Source organism: Atta cephalotes, assembly GCF_000143395.1.
Source record: "Atta cephalotes unplaced genomic scaffold scaffold00017, whole genome shotgun sequence".
NCBI lineage: Eukaryota > Metazoa > Arthropoda > Insecta > Hymenoptera > Formicidae > Atta > Atta cephalotes.
Genome location: NW_012130081.1, coordinates 965,647 through 986,202, shown reverse-complemented (window position 1 = coordinate 986,202; position 20,556 = coordinate 965,647). Strand labels below are relative to the sequence as shown.

Below are 20,556 nucleotides of genomic sequence, written 5' to 3'. Positions count from 1 at the left end.
AAACTGAATTAAGCTTTGTAGTTTTTAAGTTTAAATAAATAAATAAAAAAAAATATTGCTCTCTACGTCTCCAGATCTCTCTCGATGCAGTTCCTTTTAGTCTATCTAATCGATCTCGAATGCCGATCGTAACCGTTATCAGTCATTAATCTGTTCGCGCAACACACGACACGGCGTAGCGAATGTCACGACGCGAGACGCTGCGACATTTTTTTTGCATCTCGCTCGTTGCCAATCGCCGTTCGATTCTCAATCGATCGGTCCAATCATCACGGACTCGGCGGAATCCCGTTACAACCCTCGCACGCGATCGCATCGCATTTTCCCTTCCGCGATCCGAAAACGTGCGGTCGATACACGTTTGGATGATGCATGTGCGTGCATCGGGATCACGACTCGGAATAATTCGCGTACAACGACGAGGACAGAATGTCACGATCGTTTAACTTAACGCGTCCCGCATATAATTCGTTGTTTACGCTGAATCATAATAATTGCCCTTTCGTCGAACGCGTGATTACGCTAATTATACGTCGCGTCGCGGCGACCGTACGAGTGGAGATGTCAGATGAAGCATTTTATGCGTGCAAGCGGTTAAAGTTCACATACCATTAAATGATTAACTCGGGTTGGCTTTTCCTCGCAGCAAAAAAATTGTATTTTATTCTACGGTAACTATCGAAACATAACGGAAAAAAATATTTAATAAATGAGCCTATAATTTTGAGAATAACTTTTGATGTTGCTATCAAATAATGAAATTATTAAAAATTAATGAGGAGAGAATTTTTTTTACTACTTTTTATAATCCATCCTCATTATATATTGTAGGGACTGATTGCCCGTAATTTCCTGAATTCACTTAACCAATAACATCTCTCAAAGTGTCTAGCGGAGAATCATAGCTGCTTCTCAATGCGGAAAGGTTCAGCTTCAAAGGGCAAATCGATCTTACCGCAAAGCCGATAATCCGGCATCCCCGTCAAAGTAAACGAACATCATACACAGGCGTCTTACCAAGAACGATCCTTCTTCCTTCCCTCCCTCCTACCCCCCATACATCCCTTTTCATGTGCTTCTACCCTGCGGAGATCTTCCGTGACCTCACGTACGGTTATGCGAACCAGCCCTCCACCTCCCTCGCCAAGTTTTCCCCGATCAAGTGCGACTAGCATTACGTTATACCTGGTCTCACACTCTCATAGGAGAATCTCGGGTTAATATCAGTGCAGCTGCAGCTCTATCGCTGTACTACCGTGCGCGCCAAGGTACAAGGCCTAGGGGTCAACGAGGGGGGGGGGGGAGGGGAAATGCCGGGATGTCGTGGAGAAGGGGCATTGCCTACGACATTGCCTACCATCTGGTTTCCCCGGTTCTTGCCGCCTGTTTACAATCCTGGAAGCTCGGACCGGGTACACACCGCTGGTACCGCCAGGTATGGTAGCTATCGCCAGTTTGGTACTTGACGCGGTTTACAATGTTGAATTGGACGATGCTCCACGCCGGAGAAAAGCCTCAGTAAAGTTTAGAGCACTAAAAGGGCTTGCCTACAGAGAACGTCAACTGGCTACTAGTTCATCGACGGAGTGGAGAACAAGGACGGATTTCAGGTTACGGATGATGATGCCTCGATTATTCGTACAAGCCTTCCAATTTCAATATACTTTATTGGAATCTCCCAAGCAAATCCTCGAGAATCTGACGATTATTACATTATTCAACAAAGGGATTGTATGGAACATATACTGTATTATTAATTATCTGCTATCGTTTAGAAAACTTGGTGTATTGCTACATTTTGGAATTATTGGTAGGATCTTGGGATCATAGTAGACCCTTTGATTAAAATCTGAATTCCTAATGTAATGAAAATTTTTTCCTTTCTTAAGGATTTAAAATCGTTTAATCTTACAGTTCGTGTACTTCAAAATACGATAAAAATAATCAATTTTCAATTGGCCACAGATAAGAACGCTCTTATTTGAAAGTGAGCTAGAAATCTCGGACGCGAGAAATCTTGATATATCGAAAGAATGTACGGGATGTGAGGATCATCAAGGATGACTTCGTATGCAAGCGAAGTAGCCTGGAGGTATGCGGAGATTTCGGGATCGATAAAAAAAAGGGAGAGTACTGGGCGAGTGGAGAAAAAGGTGGTTCGCACAGGGACGTGGCGAGAATCGTATGACCTTCGATCTCGGAGGAAATCTCTGGTTCTCCATATCCGACGGATGATGTCGTTCGTTAGTTCGTTCCATCGGCCAGCGACTCTCAACTCGCTCTATCTAGAATTCCAGGAGGAGCGGCCGAGTTACGATGATATCAATACCTACTCGCGAGAGATACACCCGCAAGGGAGGAGCCATATCTCTCGCGATACCATTGTGATGTACCAACGTCTACTCTACGAGTACACTGTCTGCTAAAAGTTCCAAGAGATCGCTAGAGAAAATTACGATTTAAATTGTAATCCTCTAAACTCAAAATAAATCATGAAGATCCAATTGCGTCAATGTTATTTTAACTTTAAACGAAACTTAAAACATACACACACACACACACACACACTCTCTCTCTCTCTCAGCCGAGAGAGAGAGAGAGAGAGAGAAAGAGGAAAGTTTGAAAGTCTCACTTAAAGTCAAAATAACGTTGGACTTAAGATAATTGAAATGTCGGTTCCGGAGTTCAAAGTCAATGAACATCGTAAAGTACCTATTAATAGCTGTTTGATATTTTATCACCAGCCAATCATTGTACTAACTTAAATTTCCTTTGGTTTATTGACATTTTCCAGCCATTACATTTCTTATTCTTGTAACTGAAGTATGAAGAGCATGACATCGAGCAATATGCTGAATATATTCAACATATTGCTTCAGCACGTGATCATTATTTACACCGCTACCATAATCCGCGGCGATTAGGCGCGCTTATTTGCGATGGAACAGAAAATCAGAGTTGCCTTAAACGGTGATTTCAAACTACCCTGAAATATAAACACCGTTCGTCTGAAATAAGAGCTTTCTCACACCAAACGAATGCGTTCAATATGACGTGCTCGTTACTTTCAGCTACATCGCTATTGCACCCTGGGCCGGAGGAGATAAAACCGCCGGGCCGGAATTCCATGTGTGTCACGTTTGCGCCGTGCGTTTTGAAATTCGAAACAGGTCTCGCTTCCTTCCAGGAGTTATATTGGCCCAGGGGCAAAACCGCGGCTCATCTCTTCATGGTATTGTTGCTTTTATCAACCTCTTTTCCTTCTCCGCGATATGATGTAATTTGCTATACGCGTCTTCGAGATTCTCGAACATGCGAAATATTCACTGCGTCTCTCGTCACCTTGAACTTAAGACACCATGTATACCGATAGAAGACTTCACGCGTGTCGGTATAAACTTCATATGAGGTATCGTACTTCTAACAAAGTAACGAGTGTGCATGTTTACACCAATGGTGTAGAATAGTGCCATTGCATCATTTGATATCGTATTATGTCACAATGTGCTGTCGCCGTGAAATTTAATTAATTGGCTTTTGAAATTACACATTAATACAGTTCTGGAATTAATGTGAAATTAACACTCAAAATTCAAATTAATTATGAAATTATTAGAGCAATTTATGTAATTGAATACTTATGTATTTATTAAATAAAGTTTTTACATTTATTAATTATTTATTAGGTGTAATAACTCTCGTTCATTGTCTTTGTTTTTGCGATCGTTTGCTCAAATCTTTCTTATTTCTCTCTATAACTATCACGAACCTCTATAGCGGATATGATGTAGTATTTTTATGACGCGGTCAGCAGGCAATTATGCGTTTTTCATCAAGAGAAGAGCAATGACGCTCGTCTGCCGCTGGTAAGCGTAATGAGTCCGCGTTACTAATGATCGTAGGTTTGTAATCACGTCGAAGGACCGGATGCCGCTGGATCCGCCGATCAATTGACGATACTTATGACGACCTTGGCAATTATTATGAATCCGTTTATAGCTCTCTGCCATTTTTCCAGAGTGCACAAAATATCATTTGATCGTTATCGTTAATTTCGCAGTAAACTTTGAGCAGGTAATAGCGAGTGTTTTGGAGCAGCATGATATTTTGACGTCGAAGAACACCTTATATATTCAACACAATTCTCATAATAAGCTCGTTACATCAGTTACAAATGTATCCTCATTAAAATAATTTTTTACATTAAAGTTTTTAGGACGTTTTGATAGATCAATTTGCATTATTAACACATTTCATGCTGCCTCAATTTTAAACTGACTTCTATCGGTAATTATGTTTGTTTATTATAATTGCTTAAAAAAAGGAATTTCATAATGATTAAAAACTCCAAATTACATTGTTCAAACAAAAAGCAACTTTTTTTCTCTTCAAAGTGCTATAATATCCTGAATATTTTATTACACTAAACAATATCTTTAACAGAATTTGCGTAGCACATCAGGATTTTTAGATTTGAGGTAATAGTATATTGGAACAGGTTTTAATCACTTCATCCTACTAAAAATCCTAATATCCTCAAATTCTCTGATATTCATATTCAGTACAAAAATCTTTAGGCTATATACTATGACATTTTGTAAAGGAAAAAAGTAATTTTTTGTTAAACTGTGTAATCATATATCCACATACGATCATTTATTTTATGCTTACGTTTTTTTTTATAAACTAAATATCAAAAGACCTAGACAGAAAGTCTAGCGCGGATCACGCGACATGGATTCGTAATAATAAATTTTATCCTACAGATTGTCAATTATATATAAATTAAAATGAATGTTTAAACCCAAAATACCTAAACCACACGAGCGTGATTTCCTGGCGGAAATAATGTTAATAACGTTTAGCTTTTTGTTAGCCTATGAGGGTAACCGCGCGCCCTCGCGTTATACGATCTGACAACATTCGCATGAGCCAAGGATTACGCTTCCTGAACGCTTATCCACCGTTATCTTAAGGTAACGACAGGATTAATCTGCCCTTTCCGGCAAAGAGTGCGGCAACAAAGCGGAACGACCGCACCCGCTGGTTTTACCGGAGGAAGTCGTGCTCTTCTGCCTGCACTCGGCATGCACCTCTCGTGTCTGACGCACGTTCCTCTCCATGTCCGGCAACGTTCATCCACTCGTCGACACTCACAAGAGTCAGACCTGATACAAGCGCGTGCTGGAGACGCGCATACGGGTACATTCGGCTCTTCTCATGAGCGAGCGTGACATAGGAGTACTTGGAGATACGAGAAAGGTAAGGAAAAGTAAGGCTCGTGCCCTGCCCGTCCGGTGACTGAACCCACACAGCATTTCACGTAAGGAGCTCACACGCACATACCAGTATATATACATGAAACCGGCGTACATACACGCCCGCCTGGTCGAGACATCAGAGTGAAGAACCGTTCGGAAAATCAAGAATCTCATCAGTTAAGATATCGACGTACATTTTGGATTAAAGCGTACGACGGAGGTTTAACTCCGCCACTACTGATGAAAAATGATGGAAGCTAATCACTAATCCGCGCTATTTTGTTATCGACCCCTAGGCCGTGAGAAAGATGATTATTACTGCGAAAGAAGGAGGTACTGCGAAATTATGTGACGTTAACAGAGATATTAAATCTCTTGATGCTTGTTATAGCTTTCTTATTATCGCTAGCTTTCTATTATCTTAGATACTTACAGAGACTTAAGGCTCCTAACCATTCATCACGAACCTTTAGATTGATGTCATTAGAAGCGAGAAAATACATAAGGAAAATTTTTGCAAAATATGTTAAAATAAAAATATTTTTCATAAAAAAAATTTGCATTTGATAGAGTATACTCATAAAATACTTCAACTCTTCTTTTATTTCGGAATGAAATAAAATCATATTTCAATTAATCTCAATTTAACAGCCATCATATATAGTTTGTTTTGTTTCCTAGTTAAACATAATTCAGTTTTAAATATATGATTATTTATAAATTATCGGAATACAAAAATAATTTTCGATATATTTTACAAATCTATTTTAACAATTGTAAATATGGTTTTATTAAAAAGTATATTTTAATATAATTTGCAAGAATTTTCTTTATAAAAAAATTACAAAATAGTTAGCTTTATAAGTACTTATAAGTTTTTTATTTATATTCTTTAGAGCCTAATTTCATTCTTAATTTTCTTTATGTATTTTTATCGCTTTTGACGTCACAATATGGCACAGTGTATACAGGAATCTTTATATATATATAAATGTAGATTATGTTATTAACAATATAAATAAAATTACATTATAATATCCCTTTGTAAATTATATAACACAGAAATAAATAAATTACATATAAATTAAATATACAATTTTACATACTAAAATCACAATGTTTCTTGTTTATGCGTAACAAAAATCGAAAATAGATGCACATAATCGTTATCAATTTGAGTCTCGGCTCAACGCATCTTCCAAAGGGTTTGTTTAAGTACCAGGAAGTATCGCAGTTCAGGAGGAGAGGGGCTCATGGTGTACGTGGAAGTATGATCTTTGCTCCAGTCTGTCATAAACCTTCCAAGAAGGAGCGTCTTGATTACAAATGTCGTGCTTAGGAGAAGTGACATATTCATGACAGACTAATCGTCGCGTTTGCATTTGTGGAACGCTCGCTCGTATTTGTCACGCTGGAGAAACCGAACACAACTATATAAAAGAATACCCATAAATAAGATTACGTACCTTGTCCTCACATGTCTTGTGGCAGATGTACTTGCACACTGAAAAAAAAAAATGTAAATAGGTAACACAATGATTATAGAATATAGATTTTTCAGTCTTAATTTTTATTCGATATTAATTTTTACAGATAAATTTAAGTTTAGTTAGTTTTTTATAGATGGATTTACGTTGTAAGATTTATACTTAAATAAATTTTAATTAGACGATAAGTAACTTTGTTTTATTTGATCATTAGCGCACGTTGCAAGTCATTAAAACCATCATTATTGTAAGCATTATGATCGCTTCTTCAATCTACGCGGCATGTTAACTTACAATCATGCTAATTGCCTACTAGCAAATACAGCTGCGATCAGCCCGACCCAGCTTTCACGCGCGTACACAAACGTGCGTATGATCGAGAGTGCATCTACATTAATCGTAGTAATCATCTCGTGTAATCTAGAGCAGGGTAATGAAACATAATACCAGTAATAACGCTAATAATAATAATAAAAAGAAAAATGTAGAGTTTCATCCCTACAGCGATTTTGTTTTGAACCGGCACTCTCAGAAGCTTCCGTATCAACGATTGATTCGAAAATACTACCGACGAGAGTCAGCTGTTACCCACTTCTTCATTGCCCTGAAGGGAATGATGTTATCGACTCACCTCTGCAGCAGGAAGCTTGCTTGATCACCGCCTGGTGGCACAAATGACATGGTCGTGGTTTGCGCAATTGCTTGGTGCGGAACACGTGACATTGGGGTTCAAAGTCACTCTGAAACACAGCAAAAGAAGACTCCAATTATTGCGGTGATCATTTTGGCTGATTAAAAAAGAAAGCATCATTGACCAACGCCATTTCATGCTTTTTGCGACCGACTTTTTTGTCGACGTCGATCAATTAGTCGCAAGAACCTTCTCAAGCGATTAACCTCGTTAAGACACGGTATTATAAATGAGGAGTCTGTTTAACAGAGGTGGTACTTGAAGAGGAAACGCCTCCTACTTGAAACGAGGTCACAGATTTCAAATCTTGACTCCATTTCTGAACACATTATCATGATGAAGTATTTATAAGCATAATTATTAGATTGTACAACCAATATCAATGTTGAAACATAAATTTATCTATCATCTTTTTTATCTAACATAACATTTATATTAATTCTTAATATTTATAAAATCTTAGTGTATCAAATTAAATATCTGAAAATAAATGATTTTATTAGTCTGTTTATTATTCTACTCAATACTAGGAAAATTTATCACTTTAGATTGACCTCAGTGTAAAAGAAGAAATAAAAAGATTTTTTAACATCAAAAAAATTCAAATAAATTTATGAAACCATAATTATAATCGACATAACGAACTTTTCGTAAAATAAAAAATCAGAATGCAGTGCGCGTTTGCAATACTGCCGGCGCGTAACGAGCTCTTACAATTAATCACATAACAAACCAAGGATCAGCTCCACTTAATCACTGCTCCGAGAATCTCTACCGCGCGCGTTTTGCGGCAATTATAATCATTCTCATGTGTGGCTTTTCTGCGGCCGCAGATGGGAGAAGGCTTTCGAGCGTACGGTGCATAAATTGAGAAAACAGAACAGGCATTCATTAGGCTCGCGTTTATCCCCGGATACGCTGCCGGCGAAACATTCTATGACTCCAGTACGACAGTCAACCTGTTAACAGTACTTAAGCCGATGCGCAGCACTCTATCGGGGGAGGCACAGTTCGCGAAGTTATGCGCAAATAAGCGCTCGAGGCGCATTGCATCTTCCGTGAAGAAGCGTGGCCTCCGATTACGAACACGCGATGCACGTGGTCCTCTTTTTCGAGAAACATCCCATCTTTTCACCCACGTTCGATCGAATCCCCGCGGAGGAAAACGCGAATTTGAATACGAATTACGGTGCTGGCGAGTCGCGCTCCATGAAGCACGAATGAGCAATTGCATGCAGATTGTTCGAAAATCTATATAGGAATGTGTTCTCTTAAAGCAAGAATATTCTACTGGATAGTACACATTTAAGTATACGTTACGTACTTTTTAACAAAATAAAAAATTATGAAAAATTACAGATTTTTAAATTGTATTTGAAAGTAATGCAAAAAAATTGGCAGTGATTTAAATTCCCTAAAAAATGGATGGGCCAATGGACATCCATTGAACATCCTAAGGAGATATCAATGACATGGACACTCATTGGATATTCAAAAGACGCTCTTTTCGGATGGACATCAAATGGGCGTCTAATGCACAATATCTATATATTCATTCTTATACAAAAAGTATAAATTTCTAAATTATATAAATTTCCGAACATTTTTAAAGCAATGAAGATCCAGCTTCGACCGGGCATTTTAAATTTCTAATATTGATTGTGTTTCTCACATGTATGATCTAAAATAAAGATTCTTAATATTGTTTATAAATTTTCACTTTCACTTTTTGTAGAAGCTATACATCTGATATATCTTTAAAATACATAATGTTTTAAAAAAGATTTCGTAATAAATTCATTATTTATTTAAAGAAACATTATTATTTAAAAAAAGTCATATTTCACAAAAATAATAGAAAAGAAGATTTCAAACTAAATAGAACAGAACGCATCGCAATATACGAACACTGCTTCGTTATGGAAAGGCTCGCGAATGCCTGTACTTACGCACACGCATGTTTTTTCTTTGACACAAACATTTAGCGGGTTTAATCATCACAAGACATATGTGTAGAGTAGCAATAAAACGGCTTTAACGAGTTGATTAAGACATAAGAAAAACACATTGTTTGAAAAACAGAGAGATCCTTGAATATATAAAATTCACACGGTCGTCGTTAATGTGTTAATTTCATTATATATGACAAATTTTTTTTACTAATCTCGATTGGCAACGGATGCGTTGTTGTGAATTACAAAGTATCACGTTATTACCACCATGCAATATTTTATAATTATCATTTTTATTATTAGCATCGTGAAACACGCTAGAAACACGCGTTTCTCTCTGCATTGTTTTTCGTCGAGTGGTCGCAAAATTTCATCATGAACACGGCGTTTGTCGAAATTATTCCTCGACTGATTTATTCCCATGTAGTAATTCATTGTGCACGCACTTTTCGTCGACATAAAAATAATTTTCACAAAGCCAGTAAATGTCACACACTCTTTGGAATAAATATAAATTTTTTGAAAATTATATATTGCTTTTAAACACAATGACTTTATTATATACTATTTTTATATATGACTTATATTGTTTTTTATTATTTGATATATTAATATGCCATTGGTATTAATATACCAATATTAAGATAGAATACATTTATTATATTTTAAGCCATTATAAAACAAAAAAATTAATAATATTTAATTAGATTAAAATGAGATAATCTATTATTATTATATGTAAGAATTTGTCAAAAAGACTGGAAGAGACTTAATTTTTTATATTGCAAATTAATAATTCTAGCAATATTTCCAACAGTGCGCCTTTCTCTAAGTTCTCAAATGTAAAATGCATATTCAACAAATATATTGTATTATATTATATAGAAAAACAATAATTATGATCATATTAATTACCAATTGTGACTATTATGCAAAACACTCTGTTTTTAATGATTATTGTAATTCGAACACAGTGGAGTCAAGATAAAACGGTTATTTAATACCAATGATCAGTGGCGGTTGTCTTCTAGCAGTAATTTAACCCTCTTAATGATAGCATATTTAATTTGCCAACTAATTACCGGATATATTCATACGCTTCCTGGGAATATCGTAAGAAAAGAAAAAAAGGACGATGTAACAATATCCGTTGCTGTTGAATTTTGTAATGCTTATGCACATATCTTGCTAACTAATCGCCGGATTCATTAGTATCCCAGGACCTGTGACTTCGTTAAAATGAAGTACCGTCATTGCTCATACGGGGTCTAATTGATCTTTAATCTTCGCAAATTGGAAGGGATCGATGGGATCTAGCGAACTTCGTGACTTTGTCCGTCTTTTAAAACTCTATGACTTCTACGTCTTTTAAAATTCCTTCAAGAAGATTTTATCTTCCATCATATGCTCCTTTCTCATCGTCACAATCTTATTCTTAGGAAACTTAAATAACTTTAATTTTATTCTTTAAATAATCAGAGACTGTATTTTTAATGTTTATTTTGCTACGTTATATTAATTTATTTTACTCAATTTATTTTACTCGTTTTATAGCAAAATTTAAATGAAAGAGTTATAAAGAGTTATAAAGAGACTTATAAAGTTAACTGATATTTCTGTAAACAATTGAAGTTTTCGATTAGTTTAATCGGATATTTGCTTTCCGTTCATTCTGCTCATGACTTTAATTATGTAAGCACAAGTAGCTTTACTTCACTCAATAAAATTCATATGGTCAAACAAATCCGCAATTTAAATGCATACATGTAGATATTCTATAATCAAGATAAGTGTTTTCTTTTGTGATACACAAAAACGTAATATGCATAAATAAAACGAGAGATTTTATTTAACGAGCGAATTGATTTAGGATCGCATCACGAATAACCTACCGCGAATGGATAACTATATCTCATAATAGATTCAGTGGATCGTGCGATATATCATGTAACGTGTAATTTCAACATTGCGCACGTTCAATGAGCGCAATACGTATATAACATTGTGCGGTCTAGTGTAATTCGTGATAAATGTATACGACGGGGCCAGTCGTTTTAATGAATTCGAAACGAGCCAAAGTTGCGGTTCCAAACCTGTTGTTTCTATAAATTCAGAGAGCTATTACAATCTAACAATAAATTCTAGTTAGTAGTGCCATTTCAATAGTGATACAATTGAATGAATAAAACTTTTTGCATTCATAACTGATTTATTAGAAGTTGAAAATTTTATATAAGCATGTAGCATTTTTCCATAATAACATATGAAAAAAAATTAAATTAACTTAAATTAACTAGTTAGAAAATGAATTAAATAGTTAGAAATATCAATATTGTCAATATTGAAAGTAGGAAAATCTAATAAATTCTACGCGTGTAATTTATGTAACTTCTGTTATTTAAAAGTATGTTATTTAAAAATATTATTGTGCATATAAATTTATAGCAAGGAATTTTCAAATTTTTAACTATATATTTTAATGTAAAAAAAAGCAATAATTTCTTATATCGACCACGGTAAATACGTCAATTTACTAAATCAACATTATCAAAAATATATCTTTGAGTCTCTTGTTTATTCGTTATTATTATCTCGAATTATGATGTCAGAACCGAGAATATATAAATTCTCTCAAAATTCTTGTAAAACATATTAATATGAAAATATGTTTCAATAAAATAACTCATAATCAAAAAAAAATATTTTTCTTTAAATATAACTCGTTTATTATATGTTTTCTCACTTATCATAATCTGAGATAGTAGTAGGAAGCGAGCAGAAACGTATAATAAATGGATTATGTATTAATTAATATATATAATGATTTTGTTTCACAGAAAGATATAAAATAAAATCAAATCATGTGTATAAATCTTTAAGAATTCTTTGAAGAAATTTTAAAATACATCTTTTTAATTAATTTGCTTCTTACAATGATCGTTTGTTCTCTTACAACTCATAATTCTCTATGTGAAAAGTTTGAACTGTTTGAAGAGTTCTACAGTTTTTTTTAATGATGCCAGAACCTTAATCTAGAATCTATTTACGGATTTTACGTCATCCTACGGAGCTTATGCAGAAAGTTAAATGCTCACGTGGAGAGTTCAAAGCTCGAGCAAGCGATTCAAGTGGCATCAAGTGCACTTTCTTTGTCGCGATATCGCATAGGCTTCAAGCAACGCAAGTTCATTCGAAAGAAAACGAAGAGGAAGAAACGAAGGGGAAGCAAACGAGAGCTCGAACAGAGCTGGCTTTGTCGGATCGCGTTCGCGCTTGCGAATCGGAATACTTCGACTTGCATTAACCGCGAAGAAAAGATGAGAACTCGCGTCCTTCCCCTCTATCTCTCCCACTCTTTCGAGATTCAGAACCTTTTACTTCTCCGATTTTATCCTCATGTCGAATCTAGTGGGTGGGCGATATGCAGAAGATACTGACGCATATTATTATTAGAGTGGCAGATAACTGTAGACATTCTCTAATTTTTCTCTCATTGGAATATATAGCCATTTTATCTCTTTTATGAAGTCTGTGTTCATTGATGGCAAACATATTTCTAACAGAAAGTATATATACACATATTGATATGAAGCATGAAAGGAAATCTCTTCATTCAAAGCTGAGAAGACAGAATAATACATGTACTATACGCAGAACAAACACGAAGCATGCGCCATTAATCAACCACGACGACAATTCGCGTTGGTCTAAGCAATCGTCATTTGATCATACTTGTTCAGCCGTCGCTCGACTGATCGCGCTGACAAACGGTTCGCCAAGGTGGTCACCCCGTGTCGGCGAGGATGCAACAGCTAGGAAAAAAAAAACCGAACAACCAATCGGGTCCAGAAACGAGGCTACGCTCGCAACGACAAGATCTCCGCTCGCATGGCGGCTCGCGCATAACAAACGCCTTGTATTGCCGTTGGCACGCAATCGCACGACCGTGTCTTCGCTGAAGCTTAATTCCTCGAAAGTATCTCTCCGCGATCGCGTCACTACGGAAACGGCGCGTGTAATGGAGAACGACGGCGTGAAGATGAAGAAATTAAAGAATGAGGAGATGGATCTGCTAGAGCGAGCAAATTGCTCTGCTTGAATCCTAAATGTACTAGCATACTACCTAAAGTACTCTCGTGTATTTTTGTTTCTCAGTACATGATGTTATCTGTATTTACATATAGCTTATCTTTACATGCATTCTCAGTAAACACCAAGTAACAGTAACATACATCAATATTATAATTTCCTACTCAATAATATAACTGTTACATACAACATGTATTACATTACATCTATACTGTTGAGCGAGAAATTACAACGTTGATATAATGTTACTGTTACTTAATGTCTACCGGATTGTTACTTAATCCTAGAATGCTATCGCTATTCATACGTAAATTTTATGTTACAAACAAATAAGCCACTCGTAATTAATATAACGTAAGTTTTTTCATACATTTTACACTTTTTTTGGCAAAATATTTATATAATCTAGAATTTATAAATACAGATCTAATTAATTTGAAAAGAATAAGCACGCTGTCAAATTTAATCTTGAAATGATATGGAGTAATTTAATTGTATGTGTATGTGTCTCTTTAAAACACTTAATAATAAATAAAAATAAAACATAAAAATAATGACAACAAATTGTTTAATAATTGAAATTACGCTCTCTGTTATGATATTGATCACCAGGGGGTCCAAACTGAAATATAAATTATATATAATTTTTTTTAAATTTGTCTTGCTTTTAGTATGGCAGATTGCTCATAACGACCACTGAAGGCATTTAGCACTGACTTCACTAATTTGTGTACAAAATTTGTGTATAAAATTTATTTATCGATAGCATTTTACGATACACTTTATAAATAAAATTAGTAATATTTTATATCATGATACAATTTCAAGTTAAATTATTTAATTATATCGAAAATCAAAATTAATTCGTGTTGCAAGAAAATGAAGATTACTTATCTGAAGTGTGTGTTATATAAAGATGGTACTTCCTGTAATCGCTGCGAACGAAGGAAATAACTTTCAAGATGAGCGCAACTAATGCATCGCAAGCACTTACGGCTTAACAAATTGCGGGAGCGTGCGGAGAGATGGTCAGAAAAGAATCCAGGATCCGTGCTCGCGGAGCGTGGCGATTTTATATCTGATGGCGCACTCGTGTCCTGTGAAGCTTCACGAGGTGTGGCGCCGCGCGCTCTGCAATGGCGCGTGATGATGGCAATCGCTGGGACAGGAGGAAACTTACGGATAGCAATTCATGTTTAATAATATTCTCATCAAGGCCTCGGTGTTAATTAATTAATAATTAATAATTTATATTTTATTTCCATTTATTAGGTAAAATGTCAATTCCAAGAGATGTAGAAGTTACTTAATTAAGTCATCAATTTAGATTTGTTTATTTGCCAGAAAACTCGTTTAAACATAACTTATGCATGCTTCAGATTAAACGATTAAAACCGTTAGTTGAAACTGGTATTATTGGTAAAACTAGAATATTATAATTTATCAGTTACACGATCGTGTCGGCGCGTGATCTTTTTGTTTTTATATTACTTTTGTAGTATGTGTTGTTCAGCGCCGATAACATATTCTCGATCGTAACTTTGCCTTTGAGCAGAACTCTCAAAGTCGCCGTACGACCATTGGCATTCCGAACGCGACATTGCTCGCGTAATAAAAAAAAGAACAATGGAAGAAAAGAAGAGGAAGGGATCGAGAATAAAGATTCGGACAGCATAACAATGGGAGTAGAGAAGCAGAGATATAACGAAAGGATAAATAAATCTTTCGGTATCCAAGAGCGAGAAAGAGATTAAAAAGAGAAAGAGAAAGAAAGAGATAATACGATGCATCTCTAGGAATCACTGCACCTTGTTAATTCTCACTAGAAGAACTAAAATATGCAAAATTTGAAAAAAAAAGTCAATATCTTGCATATCTACTTTCTAATTTTTTATTTTGGTTGCTAATTTTGTTATTTCACTAATTTAAAAAATTCAATCAAAATGTTTTATTTATCTTAACATTTCATTTTATAAAATCATAACAATTTTCAATTATAGTATATTTTGATAATATCTATAAAAATCCCCACATAAAGTCAAGTTTCTTTCAAAATATGCTTCAGTTACGCCACTGAAGTACAATTTTGCCACCTCGATAGCTTCGAACTGCCATATCGCAATTTCACTGTGGTTGAATCCTCGATGACATCGAAAATACGGCGGGCGAATGGAGAGAACAAGAACGAAGGTCGTGGAATGAAGATTAAGAAAGGAGTGGGCATGGCCGCGTGATTGGTAATCCCTTCGGCCGGTAAATCCGGCATGGAAATGGAACAAAATACGCATTCGAAAAACTATATTCGTTATTCATCGGGTGTGCGTGAGTTCACGCGGGACGATGCGCGTTAGACCCGCGCGATCACGTGCCAATATAAATTCCATTTATGGCTCAGTTGTTCAGTATTTGGGCTTGGGTATTGAGTTTCAAAGCGAATTTCGTGTTACGAGTTTTTGTTCGCCCAACAAAAGGTTTGTTGGGTGCTGACGAGACTGTTGTCGAAGTCAACATAAAGAAATTCTGCTCTGGATTATATTCTTTAAGTACGATTGAGTAACTTTATTATAATTTATTTTCTACATTTAATACAATTTTAGAATGTTAATTTTTTATCGATTAAATATTTAATAATTTTCTTGGTTTAATTTTTTAAATAATTTTTTAAATAAACAAATAATTTAAATAAATTAGCCATATGATTAATTGTGCAAATTGTACAGAGTGACAAAAAATTTTGTTTGCTACAAAATTTTGTGTTTTTCAAATTATTAATAGTGTATATTTACAATAAAAAGAATAAATTCTTCACTTTAAAAAATAGTGGTGTTTATGTATAATTCTTATTGTGTTGATATTAACATTAATATCAATATAATATGAATTTAATAATTAATTTAAGTTTTAAATCCACATCATGTGTTAATATTAACACTAGAGGATGGAAATCTATATTATGTTGATGTTAATATTAATCAACAATGAGAATTATATAAACCGCATGGATGTTAAATCCACATCAGAGTCAAATTTAGATCGATATTTTTTAGAGTGTGGTTAATTATATCTCATTAAATAATAATTAATATTGATTTAATAATCACAAAACTTAGCCTTTCTTGTCATCTTGTACAATATTACATAATTAATCATATAGTTAATTTAATTTAATTATTTGTGTTAAAAAGTAATTTGAAAAGACCAAATTAAGGAAATTATTAAAATTTTTCCTACTCACTTTTCTTCAAAACATAAAGAAAATTAAATTAATCTTAAACTTAAATTTAGATGAGTTTCCTCAAGTTCCTTTTGCGAGAATAAATTACTGTGTCTTCAGATAAACTTCATTTCTTCTCACTACTACACGATCATACCTATTTATCTAATAGAATGCAAAATGTGAGTGCGCGCACACAATGAAACATAGTATTTTATTACAATACATTTCATCTTCATCTTTCGAGGCTCACGATTTTCGAGATGCAATCCGCGTGTCACGCGCAGAAGCGAAACCGAGACGCCGGTTATTGACAATGAACTTGGAGATACCGCTAAGGATAGACGAGAAGTATTTTTGCGGTGCATCCAGATTGCGTGGCTGATAAAGCGGCCTTGCAGTACTTGGCACACCGCACAGCGAGAGATTATATTGCACGTGCGCCGGACGTAGTGGCGATTCAACTGGCGAGGTAAAATGCGGCATGACGAACGGCCGCGACTGTATCTCGCGGCATGCCAACCGGTTCCTTTATGAAGAAAATTTCGCACAGAATCGCCCGGGATGTCCGTGAATTGAGGTACACGTGCGCCGATGATCGCGCTTGAGCTACCGCGAAGCTCGGCTGAACGCGGCAGGATAGATTACATTACATCTTCAAGAACGTTCTTCCGGGTTTTTAGCAAAAGCCGACATTTCCGCGCATCCGATGCTCAGCGCGATAATCGTAACTTTCTCATAAGTGGAATGCCTACTGCTTACATAAAAATAACATATGTAAGAGATTTTAGGTAAAATGTTTAGGTAAAATCTAATAAATATAAAATTTAATATAAGTCGGTGTTAGAAAGTTTAGTTACCTTAACAAGAATGTATATTTTGTATACCGCAAACTAAAGTTACTTTGTCAATTTTGTTCTACTGTTTAAATGTTATTAGAAGACGGGAAACTAACCAATAGTGTCATATAAACGATCACAGATTAATAAAAAAATGTGGTTGGGCAGGTTTTTGTTTGTTTTTCTCAAACCGCTTTATAATGAAATAGAAGTATGTATAATTTAGATATTATTTTATATATTATATTATTCTCTACATACAATATATAATTTTTTAATTAAATTTTTTTTCAACTTTTATACACTCTACAATAACAAAAGAGAAAAAAATGCAATAATTCTAGCTTGAATTCATGACTTTTCAATAAAGAAAGTTTTATAATGAAAGTACAATAACATATTTGCAAATGCACTGAATAATCCATTACTATTTCTACAATTCTTTCTTTTATCTATTTTTATATAAATAAAATGATAGAAAATGACTTATTATTATATTGGAAAAAAAGTCTGGTTATATTAATTAAAATTTTAATGAAAAATAGACAAATCAGAATTTTAATGAAAAATACATAAATCAGAATTTTATATAATTAAATCTTATTGTTAGTAGAGATAACCAGATATCTAATCTAATCATGATAATCGAAATTCTTATTGACATAATCAGAGTCTACCGATTTATTTTTAATTAGAAATTTTTCTCGGTGTATTTATTAGAAGAATTTATGTTAAAAAGAATTTATGCTAAAAATAAATAGAAGATGGGACGTATGCCAGATATTTAAGAGATGTTTCATATTTCGAATTAAACTTAATGAAGATATATACATATTTTTAGCTTATATATAGAATTAGAAATTAATTATTTCCGTTATAAGATATTAATACGTTCAAGATGGACTGAAACGCATAGCATTTTCTATTAAATATGATAAATGTGATAAATAATATGATAACATATTTCACGTATTGTCGTATTATCACTCGAACGTAGTTCTAATGAATTTGTTCCTTGTACCTTTTACTGATTCGTAATAAAAAATCGTATCAAATTGGCAAAAACAATTAATGTAGAAATTCTTGTATTAATGAATTTACGATATAAATCGATAATAATTATTCGGTGTCACTCATGCACGCGATAAATGTCGACTCGGCTTTTCTTATTTTTATCGTCTTAGCTAATCCTTTTCTCTCTCTCTATCGTGAGAGAACAAATCTGATATACACGTGTGTCTGCCATTTGTCAAGCACAGTCGTGCGAGGTTTTTGCGGCCCTATGACTGAATGAGACATGGGCCACTTGAGGAATCTCGCCACTCTTTTATGAGGCTTCGGCACATGTTCTTTTCTCAGAACACATGGTAATTTCAACTCATTCTTTGTCTTGACCGAAAACCATCGCCTTAACAAAGAAATGTAACTGTTTTTTAGATACCAAAAAAGAGAGATCAAAAAAGATAAAATAAAATATTTTATAAAAACTGATTTAAATTAAAATGATAAAAAATTCTTACAATTATTATAAATGTCATGTTAAATATAATGCCAAAATATTAATCTCAGATTATTTACTTATTCTGTATAACAGTAATTGTGTAAAAATAATTTTTTCACATTATAAATTTTAGAAAGTCATTTTATCAAATTTGTGCTTATAAAAAATAAAATTATGATATTTTATATTAAATGTAGCATATTCTTTTGTGTGCTGTAGGCTCCATCTGTGTCCTGACATATATAAAGCTTACATATGATAGCCATGTGTAAAGAACTAGGGAAGCTAGGCAATATCCGACTTCGATTTAAAATGGCTTGTATGATCTGTACTATAGCGGAAGATCAGTCATTTTTCAAGAACTATCTTATTGGACCATTCCGGATGGATAATAAGACAGTTCAATCCGGCGAAGGAAATCAGAACTAGCAGGATATCGGTGGTAATCCTTGCGCCATTTGTCATCGTTAGATAATGATTCGCGATAATTTTCGTAGTGAAAAGTCGCGCTAGTCGTATTGTCAGAATTTGTTTTCACGACTCGGAGAGTCTAAATATAGAATATGCTATTACGCGAATATACGGCGTAACACGTTAAAAATGAATCAGCAAAGCCGCTTTCAGAATTGACTCGCAGGAACATGTCACGAAAGGAATTTATCGTGGCGCCATTACAGGATGGCATTCTACGAACGTTCGTAAAATATCATCGAAATTTCATCAGGCACATATATACATACATTTTCATATGCGACAACATTCCCGATCACCACACAGTCGAATGTTGACCATAAAGGCGAAAGAACGCCGACCGCGGGTCGAAGACACACGTGTCGACCGTACGAAGCGTGTTATTACTAGGAAACATCATAATCCTATATTTTCAACGCGCAGATGGACATGCGTACATATGGGTGAAAGAGAGAAGTATAAATCTCTTCGGTCCCTTCGTTTCTATGACGCTTCCACTATGTGTTTGTGGAATTTATTCATAGAGTCGGCGGCCCGGCACGAACTAACTATTAACGTTCACGTGAAGCAGTTTCCTTTTGCTATATGTATTTTACGATTATTCTACGAGACATCAAAATGTTAAATTACCATAATTTAACACAAACAAGCAAAAAGCTTTGGTCAAAACTGGATTCTAGTGTCTAATAATCTTTCTGTATGGATTTATATACATATATTTTCTAGTTCATACAAATTGCCCATCGATTTTATTATATCTTAATTTCGTATTTTCGAATCTTATCGCTTTATAATTAAATAGAAATCGTTTTATTATATTGTGTTGTATATTATATTGTATTGTACATACACACATAATTTTTTTTATAAATAAACATATTCTTTTACTTTTAATAACGAATGGCAGAGAGAGAGAGAGAGAGAGAGAGAGAGAGAGAGAGAGAGAGAGAGACGACACTATACTACTTACTTAACCTTTTAAATTTAATAATTACGTACGTTCGTAGATAACGAAGAAAAGAAAACTAATAAGTAAAACTAACTAATAGTA

At 34.5% G+C, this 20,556-nt stretch overlaps 1 protein-coding gene across 1 annotated transcript in view; it reads right to left on the bottom strand.

Moving 5' to 3' along the window:
• Window positions 1-20,556, bottom strand: part of LOC105618483 (tensin-3) — a 191,185-nt gene that overhangs the window by 109,117 nt on the left and 61,512 nt on the right. The window contains exons 2-3 of the mRNA XM_012200016.1: window positions 7,380-7,488; window positions 6,728-6,765 (exon numbers count right to left, since the gene is read on the bottom strand). Of these exons, the coding sequence (XP_012055406.1) occupies window positions 6,728-6,765; window positions 7,380-7,488 (147 nt within the window). The remainder of the gene's footprint in view (window positions 1-6,727; window positions 6,766-7,379; window positions 7,489-20,556) is intronic.